Here is a 23,916-nt window from a genome sequence, read left to right on the forward strand (position 1 = left end):
AATGTAGACCAATTTGAAAACGGGACCAAAAGTTAAGAATCTACATACACAGTCATGACAGTTAGATTCGGCATATCAAAGAACCCCAATTATTCAATTTGGATGAAATCAAACAGAGTTTAATTTTGGACCCTTTGGGCCCCTTATTCTGTTGTGACCAAAACTCCCAAAATCAATACCAACCTTCCTTTTATGGTCATAAACCTTGTGTTTAAATTTCATAGATTTCTATTTACTTATACTAACGTTATGGTGCGAAAACCAAGAAAAATGCTTATTTGGGTCCCTTTTTGGCCCCTAATTCCTAAACTGTTGGGACCTAAACTCCCAAAATCAATACCAACCTTCCTTTTGTAGTCATTAACATTGTGTTTAAATTTCATTGATTTCTATTTACTTAAACTAAAGTTATTGTGCGAAAACCAAGAATAATGCTAATTTGGGCCCTTTCTTGGCCCCTAATTCCTAAACTGTTGAAACCAAAACTCCCAAAATCAATCCCAACCGTTCTTTTGTGGTCATAAACCTTGTGTCAAAATTTCATAGATTTCTATTAACTTAAACTAAAGTTATAGTGCGAAAACCAAGAAAATGCTTATTTGGGCCCTTTTTGGCCCCTAATTCCTAAAATGTTGGGACCAAAACTCCCAAAATCAATACCAACCTTCCTTTTGTGGTCATTAACCTTGTGTTAAAATTTCATAGATTTCCATTCACTTTTACTAAAGTTAGAGTGCGAAAACTAAAAGTATTCGGACGCAGGACGACGACGACGACGACGACGACGCCAACGTGATAGCAATATACGACGAAAAATTTTTCAAATTTTGCGGTCGTATAAAAATTGATTTAGACCTGCGAGCCACCTCAACTAACTGTATATATTGTAGATGCATTTATTTTCATGGATTAAGGAAAACTTATGTTAGTGGATATTTGAAATCATGATTTTACTGAAGGTTGCATACAAGCTATAGGAAATATGTTATTCGTTTACACTTAATTTTGTCGTTCACCTGTACCCAAAAATTTAACGAAAATTGGCATCTCACAAATGATGAATCCACAGCAATACTTACAACAGCATCATATCTCTGCATAATCTTCTCTGGAGGTGCTACACGAGCATTTATCTGTACCAGATCTTGTGAGAAACGAAGACCCCAACCTCCCATTTCTGTCTTTACAGCTTGGTTTCTGAAATTAAGACAAATGAAGGAACATAAAGAGTTATTCCATAGAAATGCACGACCCTTTTTTCATCTTAAATACTCCCCACCCACCCCTCAAAACAACAAAATTTGGTACTACTGCCAATGTCACAACAATCCACTAAAAATTGTTTGATGAGTTCAGTTTATTCAATAATTTTAATTTGCCCATTCTTGTATGAAATTATCCATGCTTTTTCAACTATGCATACTTCTTTAACTTGCCCTTTGCTATTGTTCTGTAGTGGTTGAAATATGTTACTGGTCATTTCAAGAAGAACATGTACTTGCTAATTTGAAATTATTTCAAATCTATGGTCACAAGATATTTAAAGGTAAAAATTGAACTTTTCTCTTTTTTTTTCCTTTTCAAAAGTTTCAAGATGTTCCTTTAAATTCAAGTCAATGTACAAAATGAATGATGCATTAAAATATTACCAAAGCAATAAAAAATTCTATTTTTATTAGATAAATGAAGAAATATATCTTACGTGTTGATCTGGTTGATGAAGTCTGTCAAGGTTTGTGTCCTACCCTGAGGTGCGATTCTAGTGTGAGCAGCTACATCCTTCATTACACTGAAATCTGCTCTGGCTTCATCTGATAGTCCAGTCAAACAGCACAATTCTGGTAGCAAGTATAATATGTCTGTTCTTCCTACTTTTATGTCCTTTTTCTTTGGTCTGCTTACCAACAAAGGCTGATTGAGGTCATTTATTGTAATGGAATAGTTTTTCTTATAATAGTCTACATATGAGATTTCTTCTCCTTTCCTGAGTTTAAATGTTGATGTGGGCCTTTTGTCCCATTCAAAATCATCCACACGATAGGTCTTGTTGTTGTATCTGAAAAAAATAATTAGAAGTTGTACTTAATATTCGAATAAATAAGTTTATTAATGGCCCTTTTTTTTTAATGTCACGGCAGAAAAAACGATTGAAAAAGTTTCAAGTCATAACTGAATTTTGACTAACGAAGCTGAATCGGTATAATTTTTTTTATAAAATGATTATAGTTACGTATAAATTAACCAGCTAGAGAAGCACAAAAAGTTTATAAAATGGACAGAAAAAATCATATTGATACTATTTCTTTACTATCATGACTGGCAGAAATAACAGATTATAACGCTAGCAACATACCTCGTCAGAACAATAGATCCTACAAATTTTCTGATACAGTTTTCATAAAAGGCATCTCCTGCAGATCGATTGTACATCTCGTACATAATATCCAGAACTGTATCACTTCTTAAGATCTTGTGAGAAATGTCAGCACACAGCAATGTTTGTGTTTCATATCTCAATATGGAAGTTACAAACCCTGGCATTACTTCAAGTCTAAAAATAAAGAATGATAGTGGATTAAAGCTTTAGTTAGTTACGTTAAAAAAATTTCAAATTTATTTTTAAGTCAACATAATGAAAACTAAAATTATCCTGTCAAAGTCGGGAGCCTGTAACTCAGTGGTTGGTTATTTGTTCCTTTATGTAATATTTGTTTTTGTGTATTGTAATAAATCAGGCCTTTAGCTTTCTTGCTTGAATGGTTAACATTTTGCTATGTAAGGGCCTTTTACAGCTTCCAAGATAATTGGGTTTTACTTCTTGTTACATGTCAAGTCACCTTTTTTATCAAATCTAATGGTCTCCAAAGGCTAATTTTGCAACCCTTTTTTGCTCATTTCAAATTATGTTCCTCAAGCACATCACAGATTAACCTCCTACAATAGTGTCTAGCATCCTCTTTTTTTAGCAAATTCGCTAAAAATGTGCAGGTATCACCCAAGGTATTAAAATAAAGAAAACAAAAAATGTTGAACTTTGCTATAAATTCTCAGGGTGTTCCTTGGTTTAGAATGCGTACATGAAGCTCAATTGAAAAACACATTTGTAGTCTAAATAAATAGAAAATCTATAATAAAATTCTTCAAATACAGTAACATATAGTCTGAGGATAAAATAAGCTTACTTGTGTTGAGGAATTTGAACTGCCAATTTAGGATTGAAATAATTTCTTCCAATAAGCTGCATATCTACCATTGTTAAAACCCTGAAATGTTAAATGTAAAATAAAGTGTCTAGTACAAATCTGCATAGGAATAAGGCACAATACACTTCCTGTAATAGCTATTTTTTTAGTTTTCGTTTATTGATCAACAATTGTATAAAATAAATACTTTGAGAAAGTAACTTTCTGAGTTTACGGTATTTTAAGTTACAAGTACTTATAATTAATAGAACTGGTTTTTTTTTAAATTCATTTATCTTTAAATTATACTATTTTATAGAGATATCTACCATTTGATATCAATAATTACTCATTATGTATTATAATCCTTGCATTTATTTATTTTGAGAATGGGTTTTTGATATAGATCATATCAACATATATATCACCAAATAGACTAAAAAATACCAAATTTCGGGTACACTCATTCATGTTTTTTTTTTAACCCTTTCAACGCTACACAAAAAAATAGAAAAATGGCTGCTGCTGCTGCATTTTTTTTTAGTACATTCATTAGAACAGTATTTTCCTTTTCAGACTGCTGTATCTTTTTTATTATATGAGATACAGAGAAAGTTATTGCATGAAAAATGCTCAGGAGAGCATGAACTGTAATGTTAGGCAATTATTTTACTGAAATTTTTATCAGGTTACCTGCGTTTTCAGGTAATTAACAGGTAAAAGGTGTAATTTATTACATTTGTGTTGAATTTTGAATAAAAACTACTTTTAGTCTTCATTTATTTTGTTGTTTTATCTGCCATATTGTAAAGAAGACACCAGTTGCCCGATTCCGTAGCGTATTGTACCATACATAACGTTTTATGTAATCGTGGCACAAATAAATAGCTCCGTCCTAAAAAATTTCAGTCAACCTCCGTTTTCCCCCCTTTTTCCACGTCTCGTAATGATCGATCAAATCATATTTCCCACACGAATTTTATGTAATAAACACATTGAGATAACAAGAAACCTTTTAACTAATCCTCGTTGTAAGTTTCGCCAAGGAAATGCTGAAATTTTTCCATTTTTACAGCTTCGTTTCCAATTTCCGCCATTTGCATTTGTCAAAATATTTGTTTTTATTTTCCTTCTATTGCATGATTTTACTATAAAAATTGTCGGGATTTCAAGCGCAAATGAGACCTTGCATATCCTAGATTCAAACGAGGAAAAATTAGAGAGAACCCGAATGAAAACCGAATGGTTTAAGAGTCCTTATGAAAAATCCTTTCTCATCGCGGCATATGCCGCGAATAGCAGTGGCGAACGGCGTACGTCATCGCGGCATATGCCGTGTATAGCGTTGAAAGGGTTAATCATAAACAGACATAATAAGGATTTAAATGTTAAAAATTTTCAGAACACAACCAACTTATTCTATTTTTTTTCAACAGCAGATTGCATGGAGTGTGTACCTACAGGTAATTTTGGTTAGCTTGCTTGCTTGCTAGCTTAACTGTGAAGTCAAAATTAGGTCAAGTATACTTCTCTTTTTTCGATGTACAGTACGGGTAGGGACTTATTTTTATGGATGCCTTAGTCCGTCTAGTCGGATATGAATAATCCGACATTTTTATGGTAGGTAGTATGTTCATTAAACAACAGATCCAGGTGTGAATGGTCCTTTCATCTTAATCCGTGTTGCTAGAATTACAGTTCACTGATTTCAGAATAAGATTACCTGTAATTTTAACCTCTCAGTCACTTTATTGATTATATTAGTTCTACATCGTATTTGACATAAAATATTTTTACAGGTGAAGTACTGGAGAAAACTTTGTTTAATAAAAATAGCCTATTTTTGTTAATTATGGTTTTGATATTTCAACTGTTAATATTTAGGGCTGTTCCAGAAAATACTATGTCCCCCCCAGGGAAGGCAATTTTTTTAAATATTATGTGGGTGGTTGTATTTGAAATACCAAAATGCAAAGGGAGTGCTGTTCTAATTAAATTTTATTTCTGTGGGTGGTGGGGGTTAAAAAAAAGTGCCGTCCCTGGGGGGGACATAGTATTTTCTGGAACAGCCCTTATTTTCTTTGTTCCTAAAAATTATTTTTATTTTATGTTCCTTTTCGGTTTTTTTTTTTTGTATCTTTTTCTTATTTGTTTGCATAAATTTTTTAAACATATATATTTTTACATGTATTCTATTTCTTGAAGCTTACGGTTATTTTTAATTGACTGATTTATTTTCCACGTAAATCCATTGATTAGCAGAATGCTGTCTCAAGTGCTGCTGCATACGTTTTAGTTTGACGCGGTCACATGCAAAATATTTCTATAATTTGTATTTAATATTCAGTCTGTTGTGTCAGTTCCGAGATAAAAAAAATTACAGTGAGCAACACTTGTATATTATTAGTAGCTTGATGATTCTTTGTAGTTTTTACTTTTTACTGTAAACAAATATTGTCCGAAAGTTGGTGATGTATGACTAAAATAGAACGCAAATAATAACACTAGAAGAAAATATTGGTTCTTCCCGGGCATAAGTTTATTTTAAGATTTCCGTGTTTGTTCATTATGCTAAATTAATATAATTGATCTGCATTTGGGGGTAGGGGGTAAAATGGGTCCGGATCTCGAAATCCCGGGCTTAAAAACACGAAGTCCCAAGGTCCCGAATTTAAATAAATTTAAATCCCGACATCGCGAAAAAAGAATTCCCAGATCCCGAAAGGGTTAATCCCAAAATCCCGAACTTAATTGCATAATATTAATTTACGCACAATCCATGTAAAAAGGGAAACGTGTATGTTATATTTTTTATAGCAATCTAAAAGAAAAAATTGCCGTGAAAAGACAATTCCATGATATACATATCAGTGATCAACAGCGTGTGCACGTGGTTGAACTTTAACTTGACTCCACTCGCAATAATATTGAATGCTAATAAAAGATATTAAGACCGATTTTGTCCACTGCACGAGATTTTTATATGGCGGGAAATGTCGCCGGTAACAGTAAACACAGGTGACCTTACTGACCGACCGTGGGAAAATTAATTCATGATTAAATTTGATGTGGAATGATTGACAGTATTGTGTTTTAGTTTTGAGGCTCTTGATCGATTTACCAGAATAGAAATTTATTCGATTTACATACATGTATAATCAAAACACGATTTAGTCTTCTTTAACTATTTTTTGTTTTATTTTTATCAGTCATTTCCCGGATTCCCATTTAAATAATCTATTTGGAGACCTCCTTTAAACTTCGGAAATAATACAACATCGATTTAAAAAATCATACTGACTGCGCGAGCTTTAGAATGACTAGAAGTACGACGAAAAAGTAAAGACAGCTGATCATGACTAGTACGACTAGCCTTCAACCCCATTGGGATATAAATGTGCATTTAGTCAATAAACTATATAAGGTTAAACTTTGATTTTCGTGTATCGATTTGATACAATTTGTAAAATATATTTATAATACCGGCGATTTTCATCAAATATTTCAGACATGAAAATAGAAAGGCATATTTATATCTGAGTGTCAACAATTTTAAATAAAATAAAAACCAGGTGCTCCGCAGGGCGCAGCTTTATACGACCGCAGAGGTCGAACCCTGAACAGTTGGGGCAAGTATGGACAAAACATTCAAGCATGATACAGCTCTGAATTTGGATTGTGATCAAATTTTTGACATTACATGGGTTTTTTTTACACAAAACAAATGCCAAGATTTTACAAATCAATTAAAGATTTCTTCTTCAAACTTTTTAAATCTAAAATTAAATAGTTGACACAGCATAGGTTTCTGACACAGAATGAATGTGGTCTAATGAACTTAAAAGGTTTTTTTTGCCTTTGAGCAAATCACTATGCTGTTGAATATTAATCCTCTCAAAAAAATGTTTGAAGAAATTTTCTTTTTATTTATGAAATCTGAAATGAGAAAAATTTACCCCCCCCCCCCCTTTTTTTTCACATCCCCGTTTCCCTTTTTCAAAACTGATATCAATTCAAATTTCTAATGGAGTTTGCAACAATAACTACTCATTTAAATACATCATAAAATATTAAGATGTAAAAAAACTGCTTGTTATCACTGAATAGTAAAGATTATTTAAATTTATCAGTTGGTAGTAAAAAGTGTATATACATTGTATATTGTATATAACAAAGATTTAAGTTGATTCTGGACAAAGAAAGATAACTCCAATTAAAAAAAATTCTTGCTATTGCACAAATAGGATATTTCTTGCTTACTATTCTGGACAAAGAAAGATAACTCTAATTAAAAAAAATTTTGCTATTTCACAATATTGTGCAATTAGATATTTCTTGCCATTGCACAATACTGTGCAATTGAAAAGACTTGCTATTGCACAATACTTAATATAATAATTTTAGATCCTGATTTGGACCAACTTGAAAACTGGGCCCATAATCAAAAATCTAAGTACATGTTTAGATTCAGCATATCAAAGAGGCCCAAGAATTCAATTTTTGTTAAAATCAAACTTAGTTTAATTTTGGACCCTTTGGACTTTAATGTAGAATTTGAAATTTGAAAACAGGACCAAAAATGAAGAATCTACATACACAGTTAGATTTGGCATATCAAAGAACCCCAAGGATTCAATTTTTGATGAAATCAAACAAAGTTTAATTTTGGACCCTTTGGACCTTAATGTAGACCAATTTGAAAACTGGACCAAAAAAACTTCAATAATCAAGAATCTAAGTACATTTTTAGATTCAACATATCAAAGAACCCAACCGATTCATTTTTTGTCAAAATCAAACGAAGTTTAATTTTGGACCCTTTGGACCTTAATGTAGACCAATTTGAAAACGGGACCAAAAGTTGAGAATCTACATATACAGTTAGATTCGGCATATCAAAGAACCCCAATTATTCAATTTTGATGAAATCAAACAAAGTTTAATTTTGGACCCTTTGGGCCCCTTTTTCCTAAACTGTTGGGACCAAAACTCCCAAAATCAATACCAACCTTCCTTTTATGGTCATAAGCCTTGTGTTTAAATTTCATAGATTTGTATTTACTTATACTAACATTATAGTGCGAAAACCAAGAAAAATGCTTATTTGGGTCCCTTTTTGGCCCCTAATTCCTAATCTGTTGGGTCCTAAACTCCCAAAATAAATACCAACCTTCCTTTTGTGGTCATAAACATTGTGTTTAAATTTCATAGATTTCCATTTACTTAACCTAAGGTTATTGTGCAAAAACCAAGAAAAATGCTTATTTGGGCCCTTTATTGGCCCCTTATTCCTAAACTATTGAAACCAAAACTCCCAATCTTTCTTTTGTGGTCATAAACCTTGTGTCAAAATTTCATAGATTTCTATTAACTTAAACTAAAGTTATGGTGCGAAAACCAAGAAAATGCTTATTTGGGCCCTTTTTGGCCCCTTATTCCTAAAATGTTGGGACCAAAACTCCCAAAATCAATACCAACCTTCCTTTTATGGTCATAAACCTTGTGTTAAAATTTCATAGATTTCTATTCACTTTTACTAAAGTTAGAGTGCGAAAACTAAAAGTATTCGGACGCCGGACGACGACGCAGACGCCAACGTGATAGCAATATACGACGAATTTTTTTTCAAAATTTGCGGTCGTATAAAAATAGGAATCGAAATATGATCTCGGCGTTATAAATATTGTATTAAGGGAAAACAATTTTTGACTTTCCAAGAGATTAACGGGAAATATGTCAAAATAGAAAGCACGATTGATCTGTCTGACCAAAATGTTTCACTTGCGAGAAATGATTGACAGGTGTGAATAGATGTAGAGGCTCCGACGGGGAAAGTTGTATCAAAAGGAAAATAACTTAATTCACAATGCCTATACATATTTCATAAATACGATATGTTGGCCTTATACTTAAAATTGAGTTTCTTATAATAACATATGAAGGAACAGGACGTTAAAAGCGGGAAATAATATAACCATCAACGAAAACTCGTATAATTTACGGGATTGAAGTCTCAACAATTTGATTTAAACTTCTATTGAAAACAGTCTTGGTTGTTATTAGGCTTATTATTTTGAATTAGATGAAATATTTACGTTTACAAATACAAATACAAAATAGTTTATTGGCACAAAACTATTGAAATAATTGGCAACACAATATATTGATAAAAATCGTCTTTATTTCATTTTCAAATTATAAAAAAAATAAAATTATATTTAATTTTAATTTTTATTCTTATATTTAATTTTAATTTTATTTTTTATATTTAATTTTAATTTTAATTCTTTCTCTTTGAATACAATACAATATTTTACATTTATCTATCCTCCATAAATACTAATATATCTGTACAGGTAAAATTTAATTCTAATCAAGCTGGTACAGATTGATTTACGACCTTCCACTTGGATATTGCACAGCAGGTGTTTATTACACTGGGACAACTGTCCGACCAGTCTGACATCTAGACGGATTAAGGCATCCATAAAAATAAGTCCCTACCTGTACTGTAGTCACCTACAGACAGATTGGTTATCTGTCAGACTTCTACTCTTAAAGGAGGGAAGGGAAGTTTACCTGACCTAATAATAACTTCACGGTTCAGCTAGCAAGCAAGCTTAGCAAAGATATAACCTTTACCTACACAATCAATGCAATCGGCTGTAAAACAAGAAATAATTTTTTGTCACATATTGCGCTTCTGACCACTGAAATTGTACTCACCTTCTGAAGATTATATTGAACACTTGTAAACACTGAGGACTAGTGGGTGGTAGTTCATTGGTCAATGTAATGGTCACTCGGACCTGTGTATCATCAAAATTCTTCTTTGAATATACCTCAGTTACCTAAAAAATAAAATCATATCAAGGAGGAACTATTCTTTGAACGTGACAGAACACATTTTATATAAATACATATAATATGTAAAGATTTTTCAGAAATGATAGTAGCAGTTAAATTTGGATGGTGTGGTATAAATATGGTATATTTTAAAGTTTCCACAACATTGGATGCTTTTGTTGTATGTAAATGAATGTTTAGGAGAACACCATACATACACCTACAAATGTAACTAATATTGACCATGCTGCTTTGTTAAATGTGAAAAAAAAAGATGAACAAGATGATATCCAATAATTTACAGAAATATTCACTTGTTACATACGTTTTGCTGTAGTTTGTGAGGCAAGAACAGAACCATTCCATCAAAGGCTTTAGTCTTTCCAAGAAGTTCTTCATGGTGAAATAATAAGGCAATTTTCAACCTCTTGCTATCTACAGGTGGGTTAAAATCAACATGGTATTGGTATAAATGCCAATCAGGTTTGGATTCCAGTTTGAAATAGTTTGTTTTCACTGGTAATGCTGTCCCTGATGTTCCTATAAAATAAAAGAAAGTAGGTAATTATTTCGAACGTTTTTTAAGGAACACATTCTTAACGAAACAGTAATCTATATTCTGTTTTAAGTTGATGATTGCAATATGCCTTAATTGAATATGGTTTTGATGTTACAAGCTTACATCAGGAATATTTTTGTTATCCCAGCCTTTTACATCTTCAAATACATATTGTAGTGTGATCTTTGTTGAAGGCTGTACTACAACTTGTAGTGAACTAAATCCTTGTCATTTGCAATTTACCATATATTCTTTTTTTTACCATGGAAAGTCAAGTTTAAAATCTTTCATTTCTTTATAAAAATAAAATTGTTGCAATGTTTGCATTGCTGGATCATAAAAAAGCAATTGTACATCTTGTTAATTTCATTTGGTCGGGTTTTATTCCATTAAACCCTTAAAAAGTTAATAGTTACTTTTGATGTTTTAATTTAGTCATGTATGACTAAAAAAGCCAACACCAGCATTTAAAACAAACAAGCTAGGATTTGAATGAAGCACAACATTCTCTAGTCGGTTTATTTGATGGATTTTATTTGGTACAATAGTTTACCTCTTTTGTCAGTAATCCATGCAGGCTTAGTTTCTGGATCAGTGTAACGAGGTCTTCTTTTAACCTGACCAGCATCACCAGTGCCAATACTCATCTTTGCAAGTTCATCAGCTGGAACTTGGCCTTCACCACCGCCCATACCAGGACGTGGTACAGCAGCTCCACCTCTGTAGGTAGCCCTACCACTAGGCCCTGGGGGGCCTCCTGCAGGTGCGGGTGCAGGAGCGGAAGAAGTTGGAGCCTGCAAGACAAATAAGTATATAAGTATCTCAAACAACTTAGTTTTGAATCCAAAATAGATTTTTGCAGTTAAACAGCTTCCAAATCTTTGTACCCCTCCCAATCTAACAAATACTGTATGTTTTTTTGTTTTGTTTTGTTGTAAAGTATTACACCGACCTGAAGTTGTTAACATCCTCACCTTAGATATTTAGTCACTTTGAACAATTCAATTGTCTCATTGGCAACATTTCTATATATTTAATTATAACGCTAGTTAACCAAAGTGCTTGTTAGCACTGAAGGTAAAGATTGCTTTAAATTATCATTGGGAAGTAAAATTATACATAATATTGTCAATAAAGCATTGATTATAGTTGATTTAACTACCAATTCTGGACAATAGGGGATATCCAATTTGTAAATATAGCTTTAACAATGCCCCAGGCAGTACTAGGGTGTAAAGCTTATTGTAATTCCATGCATGCATGTACTCACTGGCATAGACTGGGACTCTCCTTCTCCTGGTCTTCTGGCTGGCTCTGTCTGATCTGCTCCACGGGCTCGGCCCCGAGCTCTACCTCTAGCACGACCAGACATTATCTATAAAAAATTTGATTTCAAAATATAATCATTTGCATTCTGATTATTCATCTATTTATCAACCATTTCATGGATCACTTCAACAGATGAAATATGTAGGTTTATTGCCCTATTCCTGGGACCGCACTGCCAATGTCGCAATTTGCAAAACAAAAATTTTATCTGGCAACAAATTATGGCTGCTGGCAATTTATTTCTAGCACTAACATTTTCCTATGTAAAAATTTTCTTATCTTGACAATATCAATCCAATAAACTACAAAATTTTACCTGGCGACAGGTTTATGACTTTGTTTACAACCCCAAGCTAACCAACAGTTACAACAGCAGGGCTCACACTACTTCAGAATTATAGGGAGAAGTGGTGAGATTTGAAAGAGAAGTGCTCATTCGCGCGGTGCGCTACAATGCAGGGCTCACGCTACCAGGCGACGCTTTCCCAGACCGTCACTTCGCTTTCCCCGACCCCCAAAAGCGAAAACAAGTCGCCCTGTTCTTGACGATACTCGCTTTCAGTCGCTTCCGTCATCAGACATTTTCAAATTTTACCAAGTTGATGAAACATCAATATTTTTATTAATAATTAAAGAAATTTAGACCTAAACGATTGATTATCTTTTGAAAAGAGGTTGAAGGATTGTCTTTGCAGTGTGTAGCAGGTTATTTGATAAAAATACAACTTTTTATCACTTCGTGCATTTCGGCAAGTTCCGGTGGTTGTTACTCGAAAACGTACATCAACCTAAATTTTGGCGGCAAAATAAGTTTGTTACTTCATTTAAACGTGATAAAAGTTGCTTCCAGTAAATGTTCAATCCATTTATTGCATTAAAAACGTCATGTTCCTTTCCTAATAACTTGTCAAACATCGTTTATTTTTGTAAATTTTCTTGCATTTGTCCGCCACTGACCGATTTCTAAACTACAAATCTGAACCAAACCAGCTATGACCGAAATCCGTACTTTTACAATAATTACTACGGATGCATGGATGGAACAGCTGACTGAAGAATATTGATCCCAAAGGGAAAAATTACGTATTCCACACGCATTAAGAGACTTTTGGTTACATCTAATTGATTGGTGTATATAATTCCCTATATTTTTTATGGATTGTTTCAAAGTTGCTTAACTCCGAGACTATAAATTATATTATGGCCCAGCTTAATAACTTTTATATTTTTTTTTAGAAACACTGAATTTCATACACAAGATAGATTTGAATTAAATTGTAATTGATGCATTATAATTTCTTTACATTTTTTATAATAAAAAAAATAAATTTAGTGCTAGATATAAATATTTAGTTTGTAGTTTCTCAAAACCTTAGTTGGAACAACTTTTAATTTGAAATGTTACTTTAATTGTATACTCAGATATGAATTGAATAATATAAAAAGATCATTATTTACATATGACCCTTTATACTATAGAAAAATCCAAACATTGTAGCGCACTGCGCGAATGAGCACTTCTCCTTCAAATCTCACCACTTCTCCCTATAATTCTGAAGTAGTGTGAGCCCTTCAATGTTTGGATTCTACTATAGTATAAAGGGTCATATGTAAATAATGTTCTTTTTATATTATTCAATTCATATCTGAGTATACAATTAAAGAAACATTTCAAATTAAAAGTTGTTTAGGTTTTACTAAGGTTCTTGTGAGAAACTACCAACTAAATATTTAATATCTAGCTTTTTTGCATTTTTTTGGTTAGTTTTAATGACAATGTTATATTAAATATCATCAACTATGTTTCAATATTTACAAATATTTTATCATATTCTATCCAATACAAGAGGCTGATTTTTCAAGTTTTAAAAAATCAAGGTGTTGCAATACTTTTTTCCATGTGTATAGATTGTGTTATGAATGTGATGCTATAATCTTTAGAAACAAGATGGTATTTTAAATTCCCCATTTTACCAGGATGCTATATGAAATATCTGGGGAGAAAACTGCTATACTGTGCAATTGGAAGAATTCTTCTTGAAACTTTCCAAAAATTTGACCAAAAAAATGTCACCATACCCACAGGTATTTATTGAAGTGAACTGTATTGATTGACCTGGACAATAGAATGATTGCAACTGTACCTGAGTGGACCATTTCATTAAAACGCAACTGTTTGTTTATTTTATCATCTTTTATACCTTTATCTTCTGGTCGTTAGGTAAGCAAAAGGCTTCTTCTGACCCCTCATGTTGGATTGTCGAAATATGATTTCTCATCTCATAATAATATATTTATATGTTAAACTTATCAAAATACTTATAATTTTAGGTGTGCGCAGCTTAAACACTAACACAAACATGAATTTTTACGGGTTCCAATTTTTGTCATTTAATGCAGACTTACAAAAATTATTCAGAGTCTTTGCCGTCAACGTTAAATAGGACAGGTTATTCCACTACTCTTATTGAAAAAGTATTTAGTTTATGTGTCGTCTTACACTGTATTTTAAAAAGTTTAAACAAGTGACCTTTAGCATTATTAGAGTGGGTCTCATTGGGGTCTAACCATGACGCGGGATTGTCGATTTTTGTAAGTGCGACACATGAAAGTCAAATTATTGTGGCGTGAAAACAAGATGGTCTTGAGGGACCCAGGAAATGACAAAAACATGAGTATTGCTTACACACATAGTGTAAGCGGGATACGGGAATCTGACAAAACAGTAAGCGGGACCGGGGATTGGAACCCCTCCCCAATGAGACCCCCATTAGATGGTGCTAAAGTAAATAGAAGGGATTGACAAGTCCAGTCAAGTTTAAAATTTTCTAAAACATGCAATGCATTAGAAATTTAATTTTAAGTCGATTTGAAAAGCTCACTAGAGCTTGTGTTATGTATGTAGTTTATTGAATATCGACTCTAAATAAAACTTTGAATCTTGAATAGGCTATACTAAAAAGAGAAAAGTTTAGCCAAAAGGGTTCACATAAACCGAAAGTTACGATGACCATAATTGATCTTTGGTTCGTTTGTAGTTTAAGCCGATCGATATCGACACTGTAAAATATTTGACAAAGATCTAAAGAATGATAAATTCTACGTTACTGAACAATAATGTCAATATTGTTTACCTCGACTTCTTTCAAACAAAATGGCTGCCTACGTCAATAAAAATCGCATTTTATCTTCACTTACGGTATTGAAAATACAAAAGAAACTAAATGGGTAGGTTTTAAATTATAAACAAATCAATATAATAAATTTAGTAAATTTTGCTCATGAACTGACCGAGGCAGAACTAACCGCGTATTCGCGTTACTCGACCCTCAACCCGACAACACGTGTCAAACCACAAACAAAAGGCATTCTTTGGTTGATTGCATCTCAAACAAAACAAACTTTTTCATTCACATCTAGCAACGAGCATAAAGACCATGTACTTAGGTTTGTAATTCATCGTACAAAATTTGTGATTACAAACTTATTTACTTTTAAATTTCTTTGATCTGTTCAATATGTGTGTCACTCTCACTCTTGTTGCTGTAAATGGTTAACCGCGGGAAGAAATATCACGTGGTCCGATCAAGGGTACGCGATCAAGGACCAATCAAATTGCCCTGTTACATTGATGGACTCAGTAGTGCAGAACGGAGTTTCGGAGCGGTGCACCACTGGATGAGGGGGGCAAGGGGTTTAACTGTTATGGTGTTATGGGGCAATTTAATTCTTTGTTATCTGTTATTTTGAAAATATATTTACTGTTAGCTGTTATTGTCTTATTCTTTGTTAGCTGTTATTGGGCTTTTGTATTTGCTGTTAACTGTTATTGAAAATTGGAATGAGGGAGGATAGGACCTTTATCGGGACTCCGGGATCGGGTGTTTTTAAGCTCGGGATTTCGGGATTGACCCTTTCGGGATCCGGGAATCCTTTTTTTCGGATTTCGGGATGTCGGGATTTGCTTTATTTAAATTCGGGACCTCGGGATTTCGTTTTTTTAAGTCCGGGATTTCGGGATCAAGACCCCTCCTATCCCCCCTCTGGAATGTTAGCATTTTTTTGACAGTCAATATTCGGTATAATTTGAAGATCATTGGACATTGGGGTCTACACTACTGATATGTTTATCCCGTATTCAGAGAAGGATTCCATTAACGATATACCCATCACAGATTACGGTCCAGGACAATTCAAGGATGATTATCCTTTGTAAGAAATTACATTTTTTTTATGAACGTGTATTTAGAACTATCTTATTTTTTTTGTATGAGATAATGTTTCTTGTTTCCTGTACGAACATATTGAATTAAAACAATTCTTGATATGACAAAAAGGAAAACATATATGGCCAGGAATATCTGACAAGGATCACAAGGACTATAGGTCCTAACAACCACTTAACCTTTTATATTCTTTTGATTCTTTTCAAAGCAGAACCAAATGCATTGTACAATGAAAGTTCAAACCATGTACTTGGGTCCGAAGCTGCACATAACTCATTACAAACAAAGATTTATTTCGTTTCAAGCCATTGATTCCCTACAAAACTATGTATTCTATACTTACTAGTATAGACTTGGTACCTGATAAAAAAAATTGTTCCAATAATTTAAGGCCTTTGAAAATAGTGGAATAAATTGCTTTTGGAGTGTCAAAATTCGTTCGAAGTACTTGATAAATTGCATGCATATAATTGGTACTATTGGTTTTTCTACCCTATATACCACTATGCCTCAGTCTTATTAAGAAAAAATCGCACACCTCATTAAATAGTCATTTAGAAAAAGTCAGAATATTCAAACTCTTTTTTAAGTCATTTTTTTAATTAGCAACAAAGGGAGCTTCTGTCAATATATATAAACAATACACCAATGTTTCATGAGAACTGCTAAAAGCATTTTTGAGTTATTTTTTAAAACTAAAAAAATACCACCTTTTGCTAATGAATAAAATCCCTTAACTCAATAAAATAAAATCGAAAATTAATAAAAATCAAGAGAGTTTCCATCAATAGATATAAACATTTTAGCAAAGTTTCATGAGAACTGCTGAAAACATTTTTGTGTTAATGTCTGAAAACTGGAAAATCCCCCCTTTTTAATTAATAAAACCCGTTAACTCGGAAACGTAAAATTTATATAAAATTTATAAAAATTGAAAGTGACATCATGTCAACAGATATAAACAGTTCACTGAAATTCCTTGCTTTGTGAAAGCATTTTTGAGATATTATCAGAAAACTGAAAAAAAACACCAATTTTATTGAATAAAATATAAAAAAGAAGATGTGGTGTGATTGCCAATGAGACAACTATCCACAAAAGACCAAAATGACACAAACATTAACAAATATAGGTCACCGTATGGCCTTCAACAATGAGCAAAGCCCATACCGCCCATAGTCAGCTATAAAAGGCCCCAATAAGACAATGTAAAACAATTCAAACGAGAAAACTTAACGGCCTGATTTATGTAAAAATAATGAAAACCCATTACCCAGAAACTTAAAATCAAAAATTTATATTCATAAAAAAGGGGGGAGCTCACGTCAATAGATATCAACAATTTCCCAAAGTTTAATGCAAATTGGTTAAAGAGTTTTTGAGTTGACATGTTGACAACAGACGGACAACAGTATATCATAATACGTTCCGTAAACGAGCGTATAAAAATATTATAATATATTGAGTAGTAATTTAAACACATTCTAGATACATAAATTAATTCTAAAAATATAGTCAAAGAAAATGGAATGCATTACAAAGGATTATATCCGTAATAAGAAATACTGATTTGTCAAAGACCGAATTATTTTACTATTTCATTTACTGTTATCTGTTTTTGTCCATTTTAATTCCTTGTTATCTGTTATGAGCCAAATCAATTTGCTGTTTTGCTGTTATTGGGACCCCCCTTGCCCCCCTCCTGGATCGTTTAATTTATAACGCTGCAGGTTTTTTTTTATTTAACTTTAAATGAGGATTTAAAACAATGAACAAATAGGCTATATATGGAGTCTTTATCGGGGGGGGGGGGCTTCGGTCAGTCAGCCCCCCCCCTTCGTCCCAGAAAAAAAAATAGCCTTGCCAGACGTCATAATTATTTGCACTACCCTTCAAGATGAGAAGTTCTGGATCCGCCACTGATTCGGGATTATTTTAAAATACTTTAATAGCGTTGCTTGGGTAGTACGAAGCAATAGATAATTAATCCATTAATGTGACAAAAAATAAATTCATTAAAACTAGGAATATATATATATTTATAACTGTGTAAGTCTTGCATTTTTTTAATCAGTTTAATTTTTGTCATTTATGATCATTTATATGTTTTGGAATTTAATGTTACATCCATTTTCGCTTAAATTATACACAGGAGAAGGTTCACGAACGGTAAAAATGGCCCTAATTTTTTTTATGTTTTTTAAATTGTGTTAAAAAATTTACAAATTTCACATAGAACTACTATAGTGATAATACTATTCAGACGAACATATATATTTTTGGCACCTTCCTTTAAAATTTACGAAGCTATGTTGAATAAACATTATTTGTATTTTAAGATCAATTTTGGTATTATTTCCCCATAATTTTAATTGTTTTTGGCATAATTAACCTTGGCCGCCATCCACGATCCATTCTTTTTATATTGATAAATTCTATATCAGAATTGGAATCTTTAGGTTACAAACCATTTTGGATTGTAGGTGGCGGCTAATGCTTTTATAAAGGTCTTAATGATTGCACACAAATTGTCCAATATTGGATTACTTTGGAGAATATTACGAAAAGAACTGATTTATTTAGCATACAGGCTTTTGAAATAGACACATTTACGAACCAATTTATGACCTTTTTGGTGTTTTCTGATAAAGTTGATATCTAGGCCATTTTGTGCCATAAGTGAACATTGTCCTTTTGAATCCCGGCTCCGGGTGCAGGATATTCCTCTGTGTTGAAGACCCATCGTCCGTTTGAAGCCCGGCTCCGCGTGCAGGATATTCCGCTGTGTTAAAGAACCATTGGTGCTTTTGGGTTCTCAGTTTCTCCTAGTTTGGTCGGGTTGTTGTCTCTGACAAATTTCCCGGTTCCTTTTTCAATTTATGACATAAAGGATAAAATTTCTGAAACATTGAAATCGCCACCATCATGGGCCTTCTACGACCTACATACGATGTCACTACCGTATACTATTACATGTAACTGAACGCTATATGATCTCGATACGTATATTTCGGGCATGTCGTAGCTTTGCCACGCTTCAAACAAATCCGCTTGTTATTACGCTACTAGCATAAACAGAGTGCAGTAGTCCGTAAAGAGCCAGCTTATACCATCCCAGCGAAATGCAGACTCCATTACGTTGTTATATTACGCCTCTCTATATAACATGTATAAAGACTTCGCCACGATCTTGTGAAGATCTTCGAAAATTCCTGACTTCCACGATGAAGACGATTTTTCAGATCGATAACTGGTGTTTCTTCTTTAAATACATGTACATATTTTTTCAATACAGTTTAAAAAATCGTTTAATTACCGCCCTCAGTGGTTGTCGTTTGTTGATGTGTTAGATATTTGTTTTTCGTTCATTTTTTGTACATAAATTAAGCCGTTAGTTTTCTCGTTTGAATCGTTTTACATTTGTCATTTCGGGGCCTTTTATAGCTGACAATCCGGATTGGGCTTTGCTCATTGCTGAAGGCCGTACGGGGACCTGTAGTTGTTAATTCTGGGTCATTTGGTCTCGTGCGGAGAGTTGTCTCATTGGCAATCATATCATTTCTTCTTTTTTTTTATATATATATTTATCTGTCAAGCACTGCCCTATTTCTTTACAAAAAACTTTGACTTCATGGAGGACTCAGATGTACATGACTTATTCATCACTAATGTTTTCCATAATCTACAGAAATCCGATGCACTCAACAGGCAGTTTCAATCAGAGTTCTCAGAACCAAACAAAATCACTGCTACTGAATTTGAAAATAATCAATACATGCAACAGAAAACAGCTTACCCTACCATGCCAGACATAAATATAACCATCCAAGGTATCTCAAAACTACTTTTAAATTTAAATCCATCCAAGGCAAGTGGACTAGACGAACTTAAGCCACGTCTCCTTAGGGAGTTAGCACATGAAATATCACCAATACTATGCCTTATATATCAAAAATCATTAGACACTGGCGAAGTCCCTTCTGACTAGCGTACTGCACATGTTTCATACATCTACAAGAAAGGGTCCAAATATAATCCAGAGAATTATAGACCTATTTCTTTGACGTGCATATGTAGTAAAATAATGGAACATGTTATAGTTAGCGCAATCATGACCCACGCAGACAAGCATAACATCCTGTATCCCCTACAACACGGCTTTCGAAAAAAAAAAACAGATCTTGTGAAACTCAACTTTCGGAATTTATAGATGATGTCACAGTGACACTAAAAATATTGAAAACTCAAAACAAATACTTATAATGGACTTCTCTAAAGTTGGCCATAACTTGTTAACACACAAATTAAATTACTATGGGATACAGGGAAAACAAATGCATGGATACAGGGCTTTTTATCATGTGGTACCCAAGCATGCAGTTATCCTATAGAGGGTGAGACTTCAGGCTATTTCCCTGTTAAGTCGGGTGTGCCTCAAGGATCTGTTCTGGGCCCAAGTCTGTTCCTATTTTACATTACATTAACGACATACTATATATATTCAGTTGGGTTACATTCCACCATACGCCTATTTGCAGATGACACCATTGCATATCTGGTAATAAAATCAAACAGTGATTGTGAAACCCTTCAAAAATACCTAAACACACTAGGCACTTGTGAAAATACATGGAAAATGGCTTTCCATCCTGACAAGTGTTATGTCATGTCCATCAGCCGAAATAAAACCCGTTCGCATATAATTATACTCGACATGGCCACATTCTTGAACATGTTGATAAGGCAAAATACCTAGGTGTGACAATTCAATCAGACTTAAAATGGCACAGTCACATAAACATCATCTGTAATAAAGCCAACAGTACACTATAGATTTTCTTCGAAGGAATTTTAACATCAGTTTCAACTCAGTAAAAGAACAGGCATATAAATCTTTAGTCAGACCATCACGAGAATATGCCTGTTCAGGTTGGGACCCTTACTTTACTGAGGATATTAACAAAATAGAAAAAAGTACAGAAAAGGGCTGCTAGATATGTCACTATGTATAACCGACACAGATAACCCTCAAGCGTTACATGATAGATCATCTAAAATGGAGAGACTTCGCACACAGAAGAACAGATGCACGCCTGGTCATGTTTTATAAAATCACACATCATCTCATTGCAATCTCAAAAACATACAGACTAATTCAACCGCTAAGACAGTCCTGGAACATGCACACACTCTCATACCTGCAGAACACAAATAAGGCAACAATAATTTTTTCCATGCACAAATAAAATCTGGAAAGCTGTGATGAGCGACTCTATAGAGTCGTTCAAAGCAGCCGTCTCAACCTACACCTATAGTCAGTAAATTCATCCTGTGTAAATAGTTTTATCTTAATATTAAAAATTTAAAATTTAAAAATTAAAATATGCACAACCACTATGTAATAACTTTTTGTTTATTATCACAAATTTGTTATATTTCACTATATAAATGTCTTCACAAAGCAATGCGCAGTACAAGTAAACTTCAACGTGTTGAAGGCGTTTATTATATAGTAGAAGTAGAAGTACTGCCTGCATGCATATCACTCTTGTTTAAATAAACCAAAAATATCCTGCAGTTTACTGGCAGAGAGCGGTGGAACTATCTACACGAGCCATCGTATTTAACGTCCTAATGCTGACCGGACGTGGCTGCGATCTTATACATCGTACGTACATAGCCAAACGAACGATCCACTGGAGAAAAGATTTGACTGTCGGTAGCAAAAAGACCAAAGAGACCATTTTTCTATCATCAAGTCACCCGTGAGTGTCGATTTAGAATAGTTCATGCGCAAGAAAGGAAGTTTGTGTCAAAATACAATGGGGAAGAAACTACTTAAAATGGTAAGTTGTGCTTTTTAAGGGCTATCAAGATGAAACAATAAAAATGAAATTCAACGGATAAACAAAACGAAAGTGAAAACAATTTCTGTCTGGAGGTTTCCAATTCGAAATTTGATATAAAGGTTGACTAAATGATACTCATAAAAAATCCGCTGCTGGTCAGAAAAAAAAATCAATTTTTCAAGATGGCCACCACACATTTAAGAAATGGCGTCATTATAAATTGGCAATAATTCGTGAATCCTTTGAAAGGTGTGTTATATGTAAAATCCAACGTTAGATTTGATAAAAAGTAAATGACAGTTCCTAAATTACGACTAGACAATACATTAATAAAGCTAAAAGTGACTTCCGGTTTCAAAATTAATGCCGGCAAAAAAGTCAAAAATTTCAATTTTTATATTTTCAAGCAACTTCACAAGGGATGTTAATCCTTGAAAGATGTCTTATAGGTATAATCCAATGTAAGTTATGATAAAACGTTAAAAACAGATACTAAGTACGACAAAACAACACATAAATGAAGAAAATAGTGATTTTCGGTTCCAAAATAGAGGAAAATACGTAGAAAATATTTTTATAATTTCCATTAACTTAATAAGTGATAACACTCTTTGTTAAGTTTAAATGTCTAGTTTGGTTAGAAAGACAGGTTGCTTATCTTATAATTATCTGACAGTTGCCTATACAACAACCCGTACAAGGAAGGCAAGAACGGTAGCATTTACAGTTACCAACACAGCTGGATTTTTGCCTCCGCATTCCGAAAGTTCCTGACTTTCCTTTCTTTCATCCAACCCCAGTGTTCATGACTTGGTACATGTACCTGTCGAATACATGAATCAGGCTGAGCCCAAACAAATCCTCCTTGATTAACTTCTCTTTTGATGTGCTCTGGAAAAGAACCTCTTGTAGGCGGAATTGCATCACAATACTGCTGCTTCCTGGCAAACAATTCACATCGTGCCTCGCTTCATACTTAAGCCAACAAAAAAAAACGTCCTGTACATCTGAAAAACCTTCCATTGTTAACCAAGCTGACCTCTTCCCTTTCCCACGACAATTCGACAAAGTGTCACATCCACTGAATGCATGGACGAAAGGAAGAGCAGCTACACAAGGACCAAACGCATTTGATATGTCACATACAGGAAGCCATCAAAGGTCTTTATTCCTTCCATAACCGATCCACAATGTCTTCTACCTAGTTTTGCGATTGCTGTAATTCATGATACTATTACATCTGTTTCAGTACTACCTAAAATTACATTTTACAACACTTTTCATAATCATGCCGAACATGGACAAACATTCGTGTATCTGCTTCTTCATGATTACAAGGGGTAGATAGGAAGTATCCTTATTGAAATTGCAAAGAATATTTTCACCATGAGTAACATATACATTTGTATTAGTCTCTTAAGAAGCAATTTTGTCAGCAAGAAACTTGAACAATTTTGTTTCGTTGTCATCTTCACAGAAAAAACTACTCCAAACCCTTGGTGTTCTACCAGAACCAACACCTTTCCATTTGGCACAAAAACCTTGCCTTTGTCTTGTCACAGCCTTTAAATTATTCATTTAGTTAACATCAAATACAATGTCTACTCTTGAATACTTATCGATGCAAGATTTTATGTAAGGCAGTATGACATCATTTGCATAATCATCAAATAGTTTTGCCCAACTTTGTGACCTGGATTTAACCATTGCTGCCCCACCAACGACAAATGCGTCCGAATTTGGATCAGAAAATCGCAGAATGTTTCAAGTAAACCCATTTGCAGCGATTTAATACAACTATTTCAAGAAACATCCTGAGATAAACATGAAAAAGACGGGGGAGAAGTTTGGTTTTTATGGATAAAGAAATATTCCAAGTAAAACTGTCAACTGTGACAAGAAATGAAAAGTCTAGAGAAGATATC

General features: G+C 33.5%; 1 protein-coding gene across 5 annotated transcripts in view; it reads right to left on the minus strand.

Moving 5' to 3' along the window:
- The window catches only part of LOC139528127 (piwi-like protein 1), a 37,616-nt gene extending 22,079 nt beyond the window's left edge, over positions 1–15,537 (minus strand). For 2 of the 5 annotated variants that reach the window (XM_071323962.1, XM_071323960.1), the window contains exons 1-9: positions 15,409–15,537; positions 11,858–11,962; positions 11,141–11,381; positions 10,354–10,568; positions 9,909–10,033; positions 3,183–3,263; positions 2,354–2,551; positions 1,703–2,056; positions 1,080–1,197 (exon numbers count right to left, since the gene is read on the minus strand). In XM_071323962.1, the coding sequence (XP_071180063.1) occupies positions 1,080–1,197; positions 1,703–2,056; positions 2,354–2,551; positions 3,183–3,263; positions 9,909–10,033; positions 10,354–10,568; positions 11,141–11,381; positions 11,858–11,959 (1,434 nt within the window). In that variant the 5' untranslated portion in view covers positions 11,960–11,962; positions 15,409–15,537. Of the gene's footprint in view, positions 1–1,079; positions 1,198–1,702; positions 2,057–2,353; positions 2,552–3,182; positions 3,264–9,908; positions 10,034–10,353; positions 10,569–11,140; positions 11,382–11,857; positions 11,963–15,050; positions 15,116–15,408 lie in introns of those variants that run through there. The other 3 variants (XR_011665532.1, XM_071323963.1, XM_071323961.1) reach the window with 3 other exon arrangements.
- Positions 15,538–23,916: the final 8,379 nt, after the last annotated feature.

The sequence above is a fragment of the Mytilus edulis genome, chromosome 6 (genome assembly GCF_963676685.1).
Source record: "Mytilus edulis chromosome 6, xbMytEdul2.2, whole genome shotgun sequence".
Taxonomy (NCBI): Eukaryota; Metazoa; Mollusca; class Bivalvia; order Mytilida; family Mytilidae; genus Mytilus; species Mytilus edulis.